We start from the raw sequence: 18,972 nt of genomic DNA, 5'->3' as shown, positions 1-18,972 counted from the left end.
GCCAGGAGAAACGGGACGAAGGGCAGGGTTCATCCTTTTGTGCTTCTTGCAGAGCCGACATAAGAAAACAACTGAAAAGAAGTTCACATGAAAACTATCAACACATAAAAGAACAAAAGGAGCATCTGATACGATTCTCCAAAACTCTGGAAGTTTAGAGTTGGCTCTTATTTGGAGACCTTCCCTTTCATGAAGTCAGGTTTGTATTGTTCAGGTGTCTGCTAGCTCTTCCTCATTCAGAACTCCAGTTCCTAGAATCCTGAAATTACAGCATTCATTCTAGACACGAACAAAACCTGAGGCCCAGAGAGGTAACAGAATTTGTCCAAGTTTGCACTGCCGTTTATTCATTCAACAGCAGCTATCATTCAGATTTCCTAGATCTAGTCCAGGCCTACATCTTTTCCTAGATCCCTAGGTCCTACAATGTACTATCTCTAAGTTATCTTTTTTTTAACTGAAGTATAGTTGATGTACAATATTATATGTTATTTTATGTACTATAGAGTGATTCACAATTTTTAAAGGTTATACTCCATCTATAGTTATAAAAAAAATATTGGCTATATTGCCTGCGCTGCACAATACTTCCCTGTAGCATATTTTATCCATAATACCTCGTGGATCTCAATCCCCTACCCCTATCGTGCCCCTCCTCCCTTCCCTCTCCCCACTGGCAACCACTAGTTTGTTCTCTGTATCTGTGAGTCTGCTTCTTTTTTGTTGCTGTTGTTATATTCACCAGTTTGTCGTCTGTTATCTTTTAAAATTTTTATGAAAGAAATGCATGGCTATAAAAGAAAATCTGTAGAATACAGAATATTAAAAAATGACGATCAAAATGGCAAACATCGGTATTTTTTGAAGCTCCCCACGTGATGCCTGTGTGCCCCAGGTTGAGGACCACTGGCCTAGAACATTCTTTCCCATATCTTTTAATAGCTGGCTCTTTCCCATTGGCTGTTTCTCAGTGTCAGCACCTGGGAGAGGCTTTCCGTCCCCACTCTGTCTAAAGCAGCTTCTTCCCACCCAGTTATTCTGTATCCTGACCCTCTTGAACGTTCCTTGTGACCTGTATCATTATGCAAAATTTTCTTAAAGGTATGCATGTATGATTATTTTCCTCCTCCCTCCACTAGAAAGTAAGTCCATAAAGGTGAGGGCCTTGACCGCCTTACCCACTGTGTATCCCCCCTGCCCTCAGCAGTCTCAGAACCGCAGGCCCTCCAAACACATTGGATGAATGAATGAGTGACTAAATGGCTTTGTAGTTACTTTTAGGTCTTCCTTCATGTGTATGTACACATCTGTATATATACGCAACAAAACTGTATGTTTTTAAAAAAGATTTCAAGTTTAATTTTTTTATTTAATAAAACAATTTTTATAAAATTTAATTTTATCATTTGTTGCCTCATACTTCTTTCATGTGATATTTTTGAGAACATTGTCTAAAATCACAGCTCTTGTTAAATGAGATTTGTAACGCGTGGTGGAGCCACATGCTGGACTCTGGACATATTCCTAGAGCACACCCCCCCCTCCAACGATCCTTCCCCATCCTACCCCCATCATCTGGCTAACTCTTCCTTATGCCTCAGGCTTCACCTCAATATCTGTTCCTCGGGCAGCCCTCCATGGTGCCCCCGACAAGGTTAGGACCCCGTGTGCCTGGTCTCCCCTTTGACAACTGTGTCTCCGTCAGCTGCCTCAGGAATCTGAGCTTTGTTGGGCTCCGGGTGCATTTTGTTTTCCAGCATGTCCCAGGACTCTGCTGTGTGCCCAAATGCTTGTTGAAAGCAGCATAGCATCTCACCTTATTCTGGTCCACACAGCACTAATGCATCTCCCTGTTGCACTACACGGAGGTCTTTCATCACTACAAATAATCCTGTGACAAAAGGCTTTGTGTACATCTTTAGGTGAATTAAGCTATTAGGTGTCTGCAGTAAAAAAATCCCATAAAATAGAATCTTGCTTTATAATGAACACTGTGTTTTCCATTGATCTCCACAGCCTTGTATGATTATAATCCCCATATTACAGATGAGGAAGTTAAGACTCAGAGAGGGTAAGTGACTCACCAAATTCATAAGAAAGCAACTAGAAGGGTCAGGATTGGACCTTGACCAGGAGACAGGAGTTGACCTATTATTGGTGGAAAGCCATGAATTTTGACAGAGTGTGACCTGTGCTTACATGGGTGGGTTGTTCCTACCTAGGGTTGCTATGAGGATTAAATGAGTAAACAGGTATAAATGTTTAATATGTAGATGTATACCAGCTCTGCCCTCACTAGCCACCTTGGGCATGTATCTTAACCTCTCTGAACCTCAGTCTTTGCGTCCGTAAAGTGGGGGATAGTAATATTATTTCAGCTCTTTGTAGAGAAAATGGAAAGCTCCTGCACTCTAGAAGCCCCTTAATAAATGGTAACAACTTTCTCTTCTGCCACTGTAACTTCTCTAGAGTTATAAACCTCTACATTTATATCACATTTGTTTTTCCAAAGTCTTTCCATCATTTTATCAGCCCAGTAATGATTGGATAACTCAGAGATTTTACATGTATCTGTTAAATATTTAAACAACATAATGGCCATTCAAGAGCTTTCCCGGTCTGCCAAAACCCTCTCTCCACTACCTAGCTGTTGGACGTGGACTTCAGATCACTTTCACTTTTATGATCTGGAAGTGGATGGCGCCATCTGCTGGCCAGAGGCATGCTGTACTAAGGGAAGGTGCCAACTTGCTTTCCACTGACCGCTTGTGTAGGTTCCCCTCCCTCTTACCGTCCTCTCCAAGTAGGTCAGTAATATCACCTGTTTCTACTCCCCTGGTCACCTGATGGAGTGTCTAAAGCACAGGCCAGGTCAGCCACCAATGCTTTCCGAAGTGCATTAAGACACACTGGACAAGCCATCTCTTTCTGGGGCCCTTAGTCGCTCCATTTGTAAGATGACAGGGTCCATCAGGGTTTTCGTAGGGCCTTTTCACCTGTAAGCTTCTAGGATTTGGTGCATCTGCAGCAGAAGCGGAAGCAGGGATGGGAGGAAGGTGAGCTCTTTTGTCTCAGGTTAAGATCAAGTCTGGGACTAGCAACCAAAGGGAAGTGGTGAGTCTCAGGCCAAGGGGATAAGGCAGGGAGGTGGGACCAGTCACAGGGCCAGGCCCACCTTCCCTTCATCACCAGAATCCCTCGGCTTCAGCATCACTCAAACTACTGTCCACTGGGAGCCTGTATCAGACTCTCTGCTGGGTGCTTTACATACTATTTCATTACATATTATTTCATACTGTTGTCCTTACAGTGACCCTCTAAGATAGCGATTATTTTCATTTATGATTTTTTATACAGTGGTTCATGTACACCAACTATACTCCAATGAAAATTAATTTTAAAAAAGAGGAAATTTTTTAAAAATTTAAAAGGAGTTCAGAAAGGTTAAGAACTAGTTTTAGACAACACAGCCAGTGGGGAAAGCTGCGTTTGACTAATTGTGTCTGTCTTCCAAGCCCCTGAACGTCACATTACACTTCCCACCTCCGCCTCTCCTCTTTTTCACCTCTGTCTTTTCTTCCATGCTGTCAGTAGGGCGTGTCCTTCAGAGGCAGTCCCAGGCTCAAGCTGAGTGTGGTCACCACCAGCGGCGTGGGGAAGTGAGAGAGCCGTGGGGATCGTTGTGGTCTCTCACTGCCACTTCGAGTGCAACCAAAACCAACTGCCCTGGTGGTCCAGGTGGTCCAGAGCCTGCACATTGGTGAATCGCCTACTTTTCATGTCACCAGGACAGAGAGAGTCACCTCTGTGATGTGGACAAGCCTCTCACCTTCCCCGGCTCCTTGGCTGTTCAGTGCAGTGGTAGATGCATATGGCCTCTGTGTCCCCAAGGAACCGGTTCAAGGATGTGCATCTCCGTTCCCCAGACTCACTCCCTCTGGTCCTGGCCAGCAGTCCCCTCACCTTGGCTGCCACCTTTCTGGTGAGCTTTTCTTCATGAACAGTGACTCCCAGACGTGAGGTTTGTGGGTGACCCCAGGAAAGAGCCCTGATCTGCCTTGAAAGCAGAAGCCCAGGGCCCTTGCCCTGCCTTTCCTCCGCATCGCTAGTGACCTGGGCAAGTCACATGGTCTCTGAGCAGATTTCCCCTCCTGAAACGTGGGAATGCTAACACTTTCCTTCCCAGCCCCCAAAAGCTAGTTTCCACCTCTAATTTCTCGACTCCACCCTGTAGACTAACACCAGAGATAGATTCCTAAAACACACATTTAATCATGTCATTGCCCTTCAAGGACTCCAGTGGTTGACTGATTGAGCCAGGATGCAAACTCAGGTCAGCACCAGGCCTCCAGCTCCTTGACCACAGAGTGATGCTTCACTCCTATGCCAATCCTGTGGCCATGGACACAGCACATCACCTCCCAGGAGCCCCAGGCAACTGTACATCCTGTTCTTCTGTTAGTCTGGGACATGTGCCCATCTGGTGCCCAGCTCTCTATCCGACCCCTTTCCCTATTTTAAGTCTTACCCATCCACTAAGCCCAGCTCCAGCTGCCACCTCCTCCAGGAAGCCTTCTCCTTTCTCTGTCTCCATCAACACTTTCTTTATACTTCAATTGTAGCATCTTATTTGTTTAATTCATTGATTTCCATTTTAATACCTGTGCGTAAAATGTCACATACAAAGGTGGGTTCCATGACCTCCATCTCCCAAAGGGTCCCTGGATCCTTATCAAAAGATGATGACCCAGAAACCCTGGGAATGAAGCCCCCTCTTCCTAGCAGGTCAGGTACCAGAGTAAGGCTGTTTCTCTTGAGGACACCTGTTCTGACTGTCTCACCAGCCAAAATTCCAGGGAGGTTTGATCCTTAAAGAGCTGCTAGTCCAGGCAGATGGGCTCCCACTGAGAACCCTGATTCCGAGAGCCCAGCTCATTTGCAAGCAGGGTAAGCCCTGCAGGCACTCTGCATCAGGAGAGGAATGCAAAACAGGCATAGCCACGATCTCTCAGGCTCATAATAACAGAGCAGGGGCCTCTGGAGCAAGACCCCAGCAACTATTGCAAAGCCGGTGAAGGCGAGTGGGGTGGGGAGGCCACAGGTGTTAGAATTATCCATCAACAATGGTCCTCACATGGTAATCTGCAGGATGTATTGTTAAGTGAAGCGTGTTTCTAGAGTGCTACCTTTTGTGTAAGAATAGCAGGGAGGTATAAACACATGTGTATTGCTTATATTTTTCAAATAGAAACAGCAACATGATAAAACTAATGAGAATGGTTACCTTGATATAAGAGGAAGGGAAAGGAGAGGCCACAGGAATAGAAATGAGTTTTCTAAATCCTGTTCTATGATTTTGAAACCATAGAACTGTTCTTTGCATGATTAATCAAAACAGTGAAAACAATAAACAAGCTCTCATCATTGGAAACAAGCTGAAACAAAGGGACCTAACTCTATGTCAGGTTGCTGCATGGTCACATGGAGGAAAAAACTCCTTCAAGTGACTTTAAAGCAGTTTGTTGACTATACATCCCCAGTAGGGTATATTATAAAGAATTTTTTAAAATTCCCAATAATTATAAATCCATAATCAATAGTCTTCTTGTTAGCAGTAATGTCAATACCATTTTTGGAAACTATTATAAGCATGTTTCACAAGGCAAAAAATTACTTTCTCCACAATGAGCCCTTCTCCAATTTAGCTCTGGTCCTCCAGGTTCATTTAAGCCCCTCAGGGTCCTTTATCACAGTGACAGGAACCATCCTTGAGGTCTCATTCTTGCATCCCCAGTGCTTGACTCACAGGAGGTCCTCGATGAATATCCATTGGGTTGAAATGAAGCCCAATGTACCAGGATTCTACTCCGATTCCCCCAACTCATATCCTGTGCCACAGTCAGGAGGCCTCTGATCTTTGTCACAGCCCCACCCGGGTCTCTGCTTCCTTTGTCCGTGAAGCATAAAGCAGCCAGTGGTCTACCCCGGGACCAGTGCTCTCAGCTTCAAACCCACACTTCTACCCCACTTGGCCACATCAATAGTCATTTACTTTTTACAAAGGAATTTTTCCATCTATTATTATTTCACCTAATCCTCCCTCAACCCTATTTCAAAGCTCCCTTTAACAAATAAGGAAACTGAGATTCAATAAACTTAAGGCATTTGTCATGGACCCTCTGCTAGTGAATGATGTGACTTGGTTGAAAGTTCTTTGGACAGATGTGGGTTGAAAGCCACTATTACCCATGTTGTCTTGAGCAAATCATTCATTCATTCATTTACTGATTCAAAACCCATTTTCTGACTATGTGAGGCAGTATGTTGGTGCTATAGATACACAGAGGAGAATACAGAACATGAACACCGTTCTGCAGGGATATCCAAGGCTCCATTTCCCCATCTGTCAAAACGAAAATATCTGTCTCGCCCTCAAATGAAGGATTACTGAGAGATTGAAATAAACCAACATATGTCTAATTTGTACGGATATTTAGGATATATGTAGACATAGAGGAAGCCACTCTCCCTAGAACCTGCAAGTCCAAAGATGTTTATTAAGCTCTGGCCAGGGGCTCTGCCCCAGGCCAGGCAATGAGGGGTTTCTCCCAGAGCATGAGACTGGACCAGGAACAGGTGCTCACTACCCACGGGATGCCTCGTGGCCCTGGTGAGTCTTCCCAGAGGGTGATCCGTGTTAAAGGATGTAGACTTGAATGATTTTAAGCTTTCAGGACAGATGTGGGTTTGAGTCCCAGCCCTGCCATTGACTAGCTAGTGACTCTGGACAAATTCCTTATCAGAGCTGCCTCGTGTGAAAAATAGGTGGAATGATAGTACCGCATAGGATCATTGGGAAACTTAAATTAGATCGTGTGTACGAAATGCTTTAAACGGAACCTCAGACACTGCAAGAAATCAATAAGTAGCCCTATAGTAATCTTCTCCTCCTATAGCACAAGAGAAACTTGGGGTTCCTCACTCGCCTGAAAGATGCTCCCGGCCTCTAGGACACCCAGGGCGGTGGGGGATGCCTGGGATGGAGATGTAGAAGGGCCCACACCCGTCCCTCGCCCCCGCAGCCCCCGTGCAAGTCTCCCTCTCTGCAGGGCTCAGCTCCAAGGAGTCCAGCTGGGTGCATCTGGCTGGGGAGATTAAATTATTTTTGAATTCCTAACTGAATGTTCTTTTAATGGAAACTTAATGACAGGCATTGAAATAGATTTCCTCCGTAACCCCTCCTCCCGCGGCGCCCCCCCACGCGGCTCTGTGCGGAGCAGATCCCGATAACCTTTATTCCCTACCCCTGGACTTTTATCTCCCCAGTGACAAACAGCCCTTGCTGGACAGAAAGAGGAAATTCCAGTCATTGTTCTCAAACTTCTGGCTTCCAAAATAAAATGCTCTATCTCCCCTGTCAAGCTTTGATTGACATACACTTCCTGGAATGGGGAGGACAACGGCCCGGGGGCGGGGCCAGGGCCTCATTTGCATTCTGGGCATCCGAGGTTTTCGTCACGTTGGCTCTGGCCCGGGGATGAGCCCCTGTGCTGATCACAGTCGCCCTGTTGAGGACCCATGTCCCGTTTCATGAAAAATCTCCAGGGAAGGCACCTCCTCAACGGTCCCCACAATCCCCCAGGGAATTCTTTGCTGTCCCTGGAAACAGACAGACGCTCTGAGCATCTCACTCCTTAGATATGGTAACTTAGAGAGGATCTTTTCTTTCCACCCTTTCTGTCTTGAGGAATAAATTTTTAGACAGTCTCCCACATCTTAGATCTACATACTGAACCTTGAGCCTTTGTAAGTCCTGAAAGTTTAAACCAGAATCAGACTCTCCAAGTCAAAACCCCAGAGCAACAGAGCTAAACAAGCCATTCATGGGGAATCAATACCAAAGGAAACGCTGAACATGGTGATGCATCATAAGATGCAGTTTTTCTTGAAAGGAATAAGAATGTTGAATTGCTTTTAAGATGGATAAATCAGTAAGCAGAATTATAGGGCATAGCTGTAGCAATAGTGGTGCCTATGTGGTCAGGCCCTGCTGGGAACACTGTTACCACTGCCTGCCTTTAACACTGGCATTAAGCTGTGGGCAAGTTGCCCATTTATTTTATTTACTCACTGAGTTCCTATGCCTGTGGTAACCTTCTCTCTCCAAATGTCCGGGGTTCTTATGCTGCTTTGCAGTTCCAGCCACCCCGTAGGACCGTCAGATGTTGCCTGCCAAGGCTTCATTTCTTCCAGGCTTTGTTGGATGTAAGTATGTTAACAGTTGCTAAAGTTTCAATGGGAATTTGCATTAAAAAGTAGACTTCAAGCGGCAGGATTCCTTAATCCTAAAAAAAGGAATACTTGGAAGCAGACGTCTTCCATTGAATAACCCAGAAAGAAAGGCCATTCTCAAAGATTCCAGTTGTTCCGCTCTCTTAATGATGGAGAAGAATGGATCTCCTGTGATCACCTCGCTGCCAGCAGCCCCAGGCATCTGCTAAGCAGCAAAACAGACCAGAAGGCGTGTCTTCTGACTCCAGTCTGTAAAGATGCTACAGAGTCAAAAACCCTCATGACAGTGGGCCAGCAGAGAATCCCATCTCCCGCAAGCCTGTTACACTTGATTTCTTTTAGCTTTGTCAGCAGATTAATGGCCATGCCAGCACATTTACAGGCACAGAGTAACCTCTCATGTGGTCCCACTGTGTCCACCGTTACGGCCACAGGCAAAGTGCACAACTCTGAACCATTCAGACTCCTCACTCATCTTTGTCAGAAGGACCAGCGTGTGTGTGTGTGTGTGTGTGTGTGTGTGTGTGTGTGTGTGTGTGTGTGTGTGGATCTGTACAAACTTAACCACAGGCCTGTGAAAACAAAGTCATCGGTACCCACGACTATGTGCCTAGACTCACACCTGAGTGTTTTGATAGGGCTGCACGGGATGAGACATGTCTGCACCCAAGGTCACGTCCTCCTGGGGACGCTGGAGTCAGAACAACACGGGCCACCCCTCTTACCTCTCCCAGAAGAAAGACCGCCTTCCCCAGGAGGAGTGTCACCAAGTAGTCCGTTACAATTAATGCACAATGACTGACACTTGGGGAAAGTACGTCACAGTTTCAGAGATTTAATGTATTAATCAACACACTGAAAACATTTTGATTCCTAAGCAGCTTTGGGTACTATCCAGAACACATTCAAAATAACATACGTAGGAAACTGAACAAGACATTCACAGTAAAACCTTCCCCTGCTGATCCATCCTTATATTACATCGGTCTCTTTGATGAAGATGTGGTATTGGCAATCAGAGGAAGGAAGACCTCGCACCTCCCTCACTGTGGGGTCGTGTCCCATTCCCTTCCCCTTCACACTTCTCATTTAGAAGCACCATTTTAGTTACAAATCCCCGAGGGGAAAACACAACATATATTTTTCTCAGAAGCATTAATAGTATTTTCCCTTCTAAACTGTCTTTGCTCCTTCAAACTCCTCACTGCCTTCTTGGAAGATCAGGAAGTACTGTTTTAACAGATTTGAAGCCCCTTATCCCATCTAAGGCAAATTGGAAGAAATATCACCCCCATTTTCAAATCAAACATTCTTTCTTGCAGGAAAGTATTCATTGAGATTCTAGTGGTTATTTAGCCTCTGTCTAAATGTACTTGGGCCAAAACCCAGCTTGGCCGCAGGGTCTAGAGAGGCCGTTGAGCAGGCTGGGCCCTGTGCTCCTCTCCCGTACATAGAAATGTAGGGTCCACGGACCGAGCCTTCCCTTGCTCCTCTTGAAACACAGCATGACCCAGACTAAGATGAAAATGCCAACAACCAGGGCTAGAGAAGGTCAGAGCCTCACAGATGTTCACTGTGCATCCGTCTTTTCTTATTGCTTTGAATGCTTCATTTCCCCCAACTCAGGACACAATTTTTCCTTTGCTAAAAGCCAAAGTTAAAATAAAAGTGGCTTCTTTCTTATCAGTAGAATCAAAATAAAAGTATAGGGATTGCCATACAGATATTAATATGTATAAAATAGATGACTAATAAGAAAAAAACATCAAATTGTACACTGTAAATATAAGCAGTTTATTGTATGTCAATTATATCTCAATAAAACTGTTTTTAAAAGGAAAAAAAAAGAAATTAAGAAAAGTCTCAAAGAGGTTGAAGAACCAAGAATTCAAGAATTTCAAGTAATGGTGACTAGTCAATTGCACCAAATGCCCCAAGGAGATTAGCTGGGATAAGGGATGGCAAGAATCCTTTGGATTTGTCACTAAGAAGGTCATGGGACCACATAATTGAGTTATTGTTTAACAATGAATAATATTTAACAATGAATAATAACAATTAAACACTGGAATTTCAGGGATCAAGCAGAAGGTAGAAGAGATCAGTTATTGTCACCACAGTTCTGCTGAAATCATTGTCCATGAAGTTGACGGGAAAGCTCTACCAGTCTTACCATTCAAGAAGTGTTGCAACAAAGTGTCAAAGGTTTGCAGATAATGGATTACAGAAGCATTTTCTGGAACATTTGTCCAGAAGATATTCCTTAAAATAATGGTTCAGTGGTAAGATAATTTGGGAGACTGATATCTAATTCATCTTGGAAATGGACAGTTTATTTTAGCATATTTAAGGCTCTGAGAAGTCCTGCAACAAAGAAACTAAATCTTGATTGCCTCAACCTTTTCCAATAAAGAACTTCATCATCATCAAAAAAAAAAAAAAAAGAATGTCTTTTTCCCCTGATCCTATCTAAAGCTCATAACTTCTTTAGGGAGACTCTCAAAAAGATCTCATTTAGCCTGTCCATGAGCTTTTTGATAATTCTTGTCTGTTCATATCAACACTGCATGATTTCAAATACTCCTATTCAAGATTTTATATGAGCTCCCATATTCCTGTTTCCTATAAACCCATTGCATGTTCTCATGCAGTTGCCTTGTAGAGCTGTGTGTCTTATAGGATCATGGTTATGCGGTTCAGGGACATTGTTCAAGAAGACTTTGAAGGCTCTTGTCCTACGGTCATACCCCCAAATTCTTGATTGTTTCATAATGTTTCTAGTCACTAGGTATCTTCAAGATTTCTCTTTACTTATGTTGAAAAGCCACTGTTACATTTTGGTGTCATCTGTTTCGTTGACTTCGGACAAAATGAAGTTGGGGTTATCATAGCCTCTCTTCGCCCTGGCTTGAGCGTCTTTCTCATTATAAAGGCACATGGCACAGTGAGGCGTCTCCACTTCCACTGTCTTGCTAAAGTTATGGAAGTCTACTCGGTATTTTCCTTCCTTGGTCTTGGACACTATGGGAGCAAAACGGTAGCCCCAGAGCACCTCTTCTGGGACATAGGATGTCCGGACTTGGCAGGTAGCGCTGGTTGATTCCACTGTGCCATCTAAAAACACTACTAATTCAAAGTCCTGCTGGGGAAGTGTTTCTGCTGCCATGTGGAAGAAGGGGCTGGTGTGGTCTATGACATGGCAAATTGTCAGTGGGGAGATAAAGAATAAATTTTCATTCCCTGCGTCAACCACAAAGTTGATATTGATCTGGTCCAAGATAATGGTCTCTCCTTCAGGAGTGATGGTGGTCTTCAGAAGCTTTCCGTAGATGTGACTGCCAATAAGGAGGCTCTTTCGAAGATTAGCCACCCGGATCAGGAGACAGAGCTTCCCACTCCGCTTACTGATCACTGCGTTCTTGCTGAAAGTAATGGTCTTGGCACGTTTTTTGGGTCTGGAGATCTTGGCTAAAATGGCCCCGCACATGAAAGAGTTGATGATGACTCCCAGGATAGACTGGAAGATGAGCAGGAAAATGGCAGTGCCGCACTGTTCCGTCACAAACCTGAACCCATAGCCGATGGTCACCTGCGTTTCCAGAGAAAACAGAAAAGCTGAGGTCAGGCCATTAATGTGCTCCACGCAAGGGGTGTGGTTGGCGGAAGGATGGAACTCAGGGAGATCTTTGTGAATGTAGGCGACTGCATACCACAGGAGGCCAAAGAAGAACCAGCTCCCCAAGAAGGCTGTGATGAAGATGGTCATTTTGTATCTCCACTTGAGGTCCAGCACGGTCGTCCAGATGTCCACAAAGAATATCAGCCTCGACTGTGCCTCCACGTTGCCAAATTCGATGTTGCACCTTCCATCTTTGGAGACCAGCCTCGCTCTTCGCCGAGAACGCCCAAGAAAGCGAGTGACAAACCATTTCCGTAGATGTTTGAACATTCTTTCTGTCAACACCCTGATCTGAAAACACGTGAAGGAAAAGCAAAACAGAACAAAATTATTTGTATAGCACTAATGAACTAAGTGACTCACATAAAGAGATAATTGTCTATGAAAAGGCCATTCAATACAATCTGGGTGACTGATCACTTGAGCAAGCTGACAACTTTATTCTGGATACCACAATGCTATTTTCAATAGAAAATTTCTACTACAAGACCATATTGGTTAAAGAGAAAGAGGAAAAATAATTATAGGGAGGTATAAATGTAAAGCAATCTGAGAGAGCATATATCCACGTGTTTTCCAAATTTAGTCATACCCAACCTTAAAAACATTTGTGATAACACACACATAGAGAACAGAATTGTGGTTGCCAAGAGGGAGGAAGGTGGGGGAGGGACGGAGTGAGAGTTTGGAGTTAGCAGATGCAAACTATAGGATGGTTAAACAACAAGGTCATACTATATAGCACAGGGAACTGTATTCAATATCCTGTGTAAACCATAATGGAAAAGAACATGGAAAAGAATGTATGTATATGTATAACTGAATCACTTTGCTGTACAATGGAAATTAATACAACATTGTAAATCAACTATGTTTCAATAAAATAATTGTTTTAAAATGTTTATGATAACAAATTATGGCCTGTACTATGATTTATTTGATGGTATTCTTTAAATGAACTCTCCTTTTTTCTTTAATAAACTTAGTCTGAAGCTAAGCAAAAATATCTATGAAAGCAGAACCCTGATGCACTATTTACATTTTTGTTAATGTATAGAAATAAATAATGATGAAAAAAAGGCTCATCAATATACCACCTAATTCATCTTGTGTACTGCTATTGGTACTCACATAGCAAGAGAAATTATAATCCAATTCAATTATCTCATTTACCTAATGAAGGAATTGAAAAAATTTTAATGACATATCCAAACTCAGGTAACTCAGCAGAAATTAACATAACCCTGTAAATCAACTATACTTCAATAAAATTAAAATAACAACAACAACAAAATCAGGGACCTAACCAGTGGCAGGATGACAACTAGAGCATAAGGTTCCCTGCTTCCAGGTCAGAGGAACCTCTACCTCACTTGTGTCTCAGTTATTACATTTTATATTCTAAAGCGAGATATCTTTGAAACATTTAAGACAGGCATTGGTCAACTTCCTTTTTTCTTATGCTCGACTCTATTTAGAACAGAGTTCCTCAATACTGTTTAGTCAAGTCCTATCATAAGATCTCAGAAGTTTTTTCAGGGGATCACAAACCTGGGATGCCAAGATTCCCAAAAGGAATAGCATGATGACCGCCATGGGTACCTCCCACTTCCTTCCCTGCCCCCGCTGAAGGATGGGGCACTCGGATTTAAAGAATCCTGCATGAGGATAGACCCATGTTTTATTCACTTGTCTATCCCAGCTGTTAGCACAGACCATGGGAGCTCACTCTTTATTCCATCAGTATAAATGGCATCATTTCGTGAATTAATTAAGTACTTCAAAATACTAGCTACCTGGTCAAGGTCTCATTAATGACATTATTGTAACTTTCACCTTATAGCACAAAACTGAAGGGATTTCCCCAACAGCCAACACTGATGAACCCCTGGGGTCATAAACACTAGACAGCCTCCTCCCCTAGGTGTGCCCACCCCACTCCCAAGGTGTGCCTGTCGTGGTTAGCAATGTCTTCATGGTATTTTTAATCAAATGCAAATGTGTTTCTAAAATAGATTTCAAAATCCCCCTTCAAAAATGTGTTTATTCATACAAACTAGGAAGCGAAACCAACTTAGTGATAAGTTTTAAACAAAAGTGATATTCTGCCGTGTCTTGCCCATGGCCTTACACCAGATGAAAACACAAGAAGACCTCAAGTAGAAGTGGTGATGAGAAAACCATGACTGTGGTGATTGGAAATGTTAAAGACAGGTTCTAAAGATAGATAGATAGATAGATGATAGATATAGATAGATAGATGATAGATAGATAGATAGATAGATAGATAGATAGATAGATAGATAGATGATAGATAGATAGATAGATGATAGATGATGATAGATGATAGATAGATAGATAAATAGATGATAGATAGATAGATAGATAGATAGATAGATAGATAGATAGATAGATGATAGATAGATAAGAAAATGTAACCGGGAGAGCAGACAGCAGTGCACTCACTCAGGGGCGTCTGCCCTCATCCCACCCAACCCTCATTGACCTCAAGTCCCCAGAGAGTATGAGGGGATGGTCCCAAGTGCAGCTCACCAAGGGAAATGGTCTCTTCCTTCCCCAGTCACTCCCTTTTCTCTGCACATCTCCTCTAACCTTGCTTCCATCCACTGGGGATTTTCTCCCTTTCCCAGGTTCATGGAAGCTCATACTGTTTCAAAAGCTCTTCTTGGGGTGAATAGCACCTAAAATTATAACTTCTGAAGGCAACACTCATCAGTCAAATCCACATCCCCTTTGTCATACTTTGTAATTCCAGACGTAGCTCCTAAAACACCAACCTCTGAGCTTTTCTCCCCCACCGTTCCTGTCTTGCCACCTAAATTTCATTTCACTTTTGAAGACAAAGTGTATTTCTATAAAGTGAGTGAGTCCCCCTGATTTATCTCTTTGATAAGTTTGGATTTTCACGCCTGCACTGCCAGGAAATATTATCTGCCTGGCCTTGCAAAGAGCCCGAACCAAAGCAAAACTTAAAAAGCTTTCCCCAGATCGTCTGCACTTACCAACATCTTAAACATATTCCAATCGGAAGCATCCACGGCTGGAAAAAGCAAGGAAGTAGTGTTGGGAGTTGGTCTCTGTATGCAGGCTGATTTCTTTTAAACCCAGCCTAAATTATTGTAGGCTTTGGCCAGTGGACTGATTCTAATTTGTATTAGCCTGAAAACGTTAATTTGATGGTGGAGTTGTGTGGTTTAAACCAAGGCAATTGGTTGTTCTCAGACCAAGCCCCAAGCTGCGCATGTATTTTTTTTTTTTCCAAACCTCACATGGCTTGAATACCGTCATGCTAAGACATGACAAGCCACCAGCTAAGGTCCTTGGGCAGCAGGCATGGGTTCTTTTCCGGCATTTTCCTCCCCTCCTTTGCCACGCTCTATAGCCCTCTCGCTCTTTCTCCTAGCTTGTGCCTAATACCTTTCACCAGACACAATTAGTTATCATCAATCTCCCAGGCTGTTCTCGGAAACACACTGAGATACTGAGATTTCCAAGTGTTCACAAAGATACAGGTGAATGATATAGACATAGATAAGTACATATTTGTAAGATGAAAATAAGATCACACCAGGAAGAAACAAGATACCACAGTAATCTCTCTACACAACAGTCACTGTTATGTAAGAAACTGAGATTTAAAAGCGGCCTTTATTGTTGGATTTATTTTATAAAATCTGGCATTTACTGAAGGTACTTTGCACATACACTGGGTTAGCCAATGCTGACGATTGATTCATTCAAACAGTGAGAAGAATTACACCTAAAGAATGCAAGAATACAGGATAAATTCATCCTCTGATCAAACCCATCATTCACGTGGCAGACCCATTATATACAGTCCATACCCTACTTTGCTTAGACAATGGCATTTAATCCCACCACAGACAGAGCCAATATGTATTTTTTGAACTACTGGGAGATTAGAGACTGGCCCTGGATTATGTAACATGCACAGTTTTTAGGTCATTTTCTATTGAAATCAGTAAATCTTAACAGCAAACATAGGGCTGGACATTAGCTAATATTTACCAAGGTCTTCTTAATGGCCTGGCAGAGCAAGTAGATTCTATTATTGCCAGCATTTTTTTCTTCAGTGCCCCAGCATTCTTTTTTCTTTTTTTCTGTTTTGGAAACAGTTCATTCTCAAAAAATGGCGTTTGTAGGAACTTTCTGAACATTGAGTATATGCTTATTGTGTAGGATTTTAAAAACAAAGAGAACTCTGTTCCTGTTCTCAAGGAGTTCACAGTCAAAGGGGAAAGTGAGCTCAGTAAATCAGCAATTACAATGTGATGTGGTTTGTGTAATATCCAAAGGGAACCTCTCTGCTCAAAGACCTCTATTAAATGGGCAGCCCCCACCCTACGAAAACACCTCAACTGACAGAAACCTCACTTTTTGTGTCCATTAATTTATTGATCCATCATTAAGCCTCAGGGATGTGTGGATTCTAACGTGCATGCTAGACCTCATAGAAGCGATGATTTACCAAATAGACGCAGTCCCTCTCATCATGAAGAAGTTTCTAGTTGAGGTGGGAGATGCAAAAGAGCTGATAAACCATTAAACCTAGAGTGATACCTGCCAGGGTAGAAAACCATGCGAGCGCCCTGGGAGCATCTCATTTGAGGGGCAGAGAAGTGCCATGGAGACCAAGGATGGCGTTACAGTCACACATGGTGGGAACTCTATAACTCTGTGTTGAATGATGATCAATCAGCTAAACAACACGTGCATAAAAGCCATGAGTCTGCTATCACTTACAGGGCTCCCCGTCCAACAGAGATATTTTGGAAGAGACATTTCTATGCTCTGTAACTGCAATTGTGTATGTGACCAAGGGAGGCAGAGGCACAGAGGAACTGAAAGAATTGCTGGGTAAACAGGTGACAGTGCTGGGGGACCTCGCGAGACACCGGCTGGACGACCAACAAGGGCCAGCGCACTCAGCACCTGTGTGCCCTGTGAGATGTTCTCGTCTAGACCTGGTGGAGAAACTGATACCAGCAACACGGGTCTGGGTCTGCCCCCAGGACGACTCACGATACTTCTAAAGAAGTCTGAACTCTCTTCCGGTGATCAGCCCTCCAAATTCTTGAAAGTAAACATTTTCCTCCTGAATCTCCTTTTCTCCATAAAAACGCATGTTTCATTTGCATACAACACCCATGGCAGCCAAACACCTCTGCATTTTAAGTGAGGTACCTATACTTTGTGCTCCTCAATGATGATATTTAAAGAGCCAGGACTGAGGCTGTTCTTTTGCAGGCACCACACCCTCCACCGAGAACAAGCCATGGAGAATTTGGGGTTTCCCATTGGCCAATATTACACATGCCTTCTACCCACCCCAGCACGCTCAACAGCCACTGTACCAGAGAGAAGACAGCAAATAGATGTTGCTTTATTATCTCTCCTTTAGCATTACAAAGGCTATCATTCCTCTCTATAGATGAAAACACAGCTACTGTAGGCTGCCTTTTAGTCTAACCTCTCACAGCTCACACACAGCCTGAGTTCCCTCAGGACATTTCTGAGAGTGAAGATTGTCCGTTAGAGGTAGAAAATAGGAGTTATGAGGTCTGAGAGCAGACGTCAAATGACTTTCTGTAGTCCCTTTGCCATGATGCTAGAGGAGAAATTCAAGCTTCCATGAAGATTGACGGCTTTGATTCAGACCACCAGTCAATTGTATTAACAAGCATTTCCTGAGCACCTACCATAGCAGGGCATGGAATGGGATCATGGCCCAGGGTCTCTGCCTTCTTCATCAGTGGAATCAAGCAAACTCTCTACTGATTGAACTTACTACATGCCAGGTGCTACACTAGGAAGCAAAGGAGGTGACGGTCCCTGATGTCAAGTTGCTCAAATATAAGTAGTAATTCAGTCATTACCCAATGATTGCAATGCGGCAGCTTTGCTGCCCTAAAGGGGTTGAGGACAGGGTTTTCAAGCAACCACCAGGGAGAAGGTGCAACAGGCTAAAGGTCAAGCTTACACTCTTCAGCACACCTTTGCTAAGGAGCTAAAGCAAATGCATCTAACTGATACCGCAGAGGACTTCCTGTTTTCTATGAAAACAGCCTCAAGCTATTGGAGGATGGCCACCATCTGGATTTGCAAACCCTCAGCGCCCAGGAGCATCCCTTCAGCCAGCTCCTGGGGACTCTTATAGTGAGACCTATTGTCGACAGAGGGCATTGTTTCCTTTTTGTTCAATATTCCGAGAGAAGTCACCTCTGACGTCTTTAGCTCTACCAGGCTGCTCACTTGGGCTAGGCCTGGGTTCTTACACGGAATTTGGCAAGGCCAGTGGAAATAATTTTTCCTGGCCTCAAGGGCATGTGACAGGGCATCTGAGCCTCAGGACTCTACCAGGCTGGATTTGGGAATGCACCTCAGGAGCATCCCACCTTTCCCTGGGAACAAGTGTCCTTACAGGCCCCCTCCCCTGTGAAGCCACAAGTCTGCTTGCACCAGGGTGGGAATGCAGCACAGACATTCCTGGGTGCCTGGTTCCTTTCAGAGAAGAGAGTTTGGAAACGAGAGCCAGGGATGCACAAGGTCTAGGGGTGCTGGTGCTCTCCTAAGGCACACCAGCTTCCGCAGGCATCTCTGGAGCTTGCGGGTCCAGGGGCATCCCCTGAATAACTACAGAGATCTGCCACGCATGGGGGATGCAGAGGGGGTGGGAGCCCTGGTGCAGGGTGTTCATGGCACAGGTAAGAACCAAAGGCAGCAGGCAGAGTGGAAGGAAGTCCAGCTTGAGTAAGTGCAGATATGGACTTGAACCCCAGTTCTGTCACTAGTGGTCAGGTGACCTGAGCAGGCCACTTAGGCTAACTAAGCCTCAGCTTCCTCACCTGCGAAATGGCTGTTATAATACACTCTCAAAGGCTATCGTATGTTTTAAATGCAATCACATATGTAAAGTTCATAGAACACAGCAATTACATAATAAGTAGTAGCAACCATTA

General features: G+C 43.8%; 1 protein-coding gene across 1 annotated transcript; it reads right to left on the bottom strand.

Annotated features, from left to right (window-relative positions):
* Nucleotides 1–11,122: 11,122 nt before the first annotated feature.
* On the bottom strand, nt 11,123–15,024 carry KCNJ1 (potassium inwardly rectifying channel subfamily J member 1). Its single transcript, XM_057750876.1, has 2 exons — nt 14,995–15,024; nt 11,123–12,262 (listed from the first exon to the last, which is right to left on the bottom strand). The coding sequence occupies exons 1-2, from the start codon at nt 15,007–15,009 to the stop codon at nt 11,123–11,125; spliced, it is 1,155 nt and encodes a 384-aa protein (XP_057606859.1). The 5' UTR covers nt 15,010–15,024.
* Between the last annotated feature and the right edge of the window lie 3,948 nt (nt 15,025–18,972).

This window comes from Hippopotamus amphibius, chromosome 9 (genome assembly GCF_030028045.1).
Source record: "Hippopotamus amphibius kiboko isolate mHipAmp2 chromosome 9, mHipAmp2.hap2, whole genome shotgun sequence".
NCBI lineage: Eukaryota > Metazoa > Chordata > Mammalia > Artiodactyla > Hippopotamidae > Hippopotamus > Hippopotamus amphibius.
This window is presented reverse-complemented; position numbering and strand designations above follow the sequence as displayed.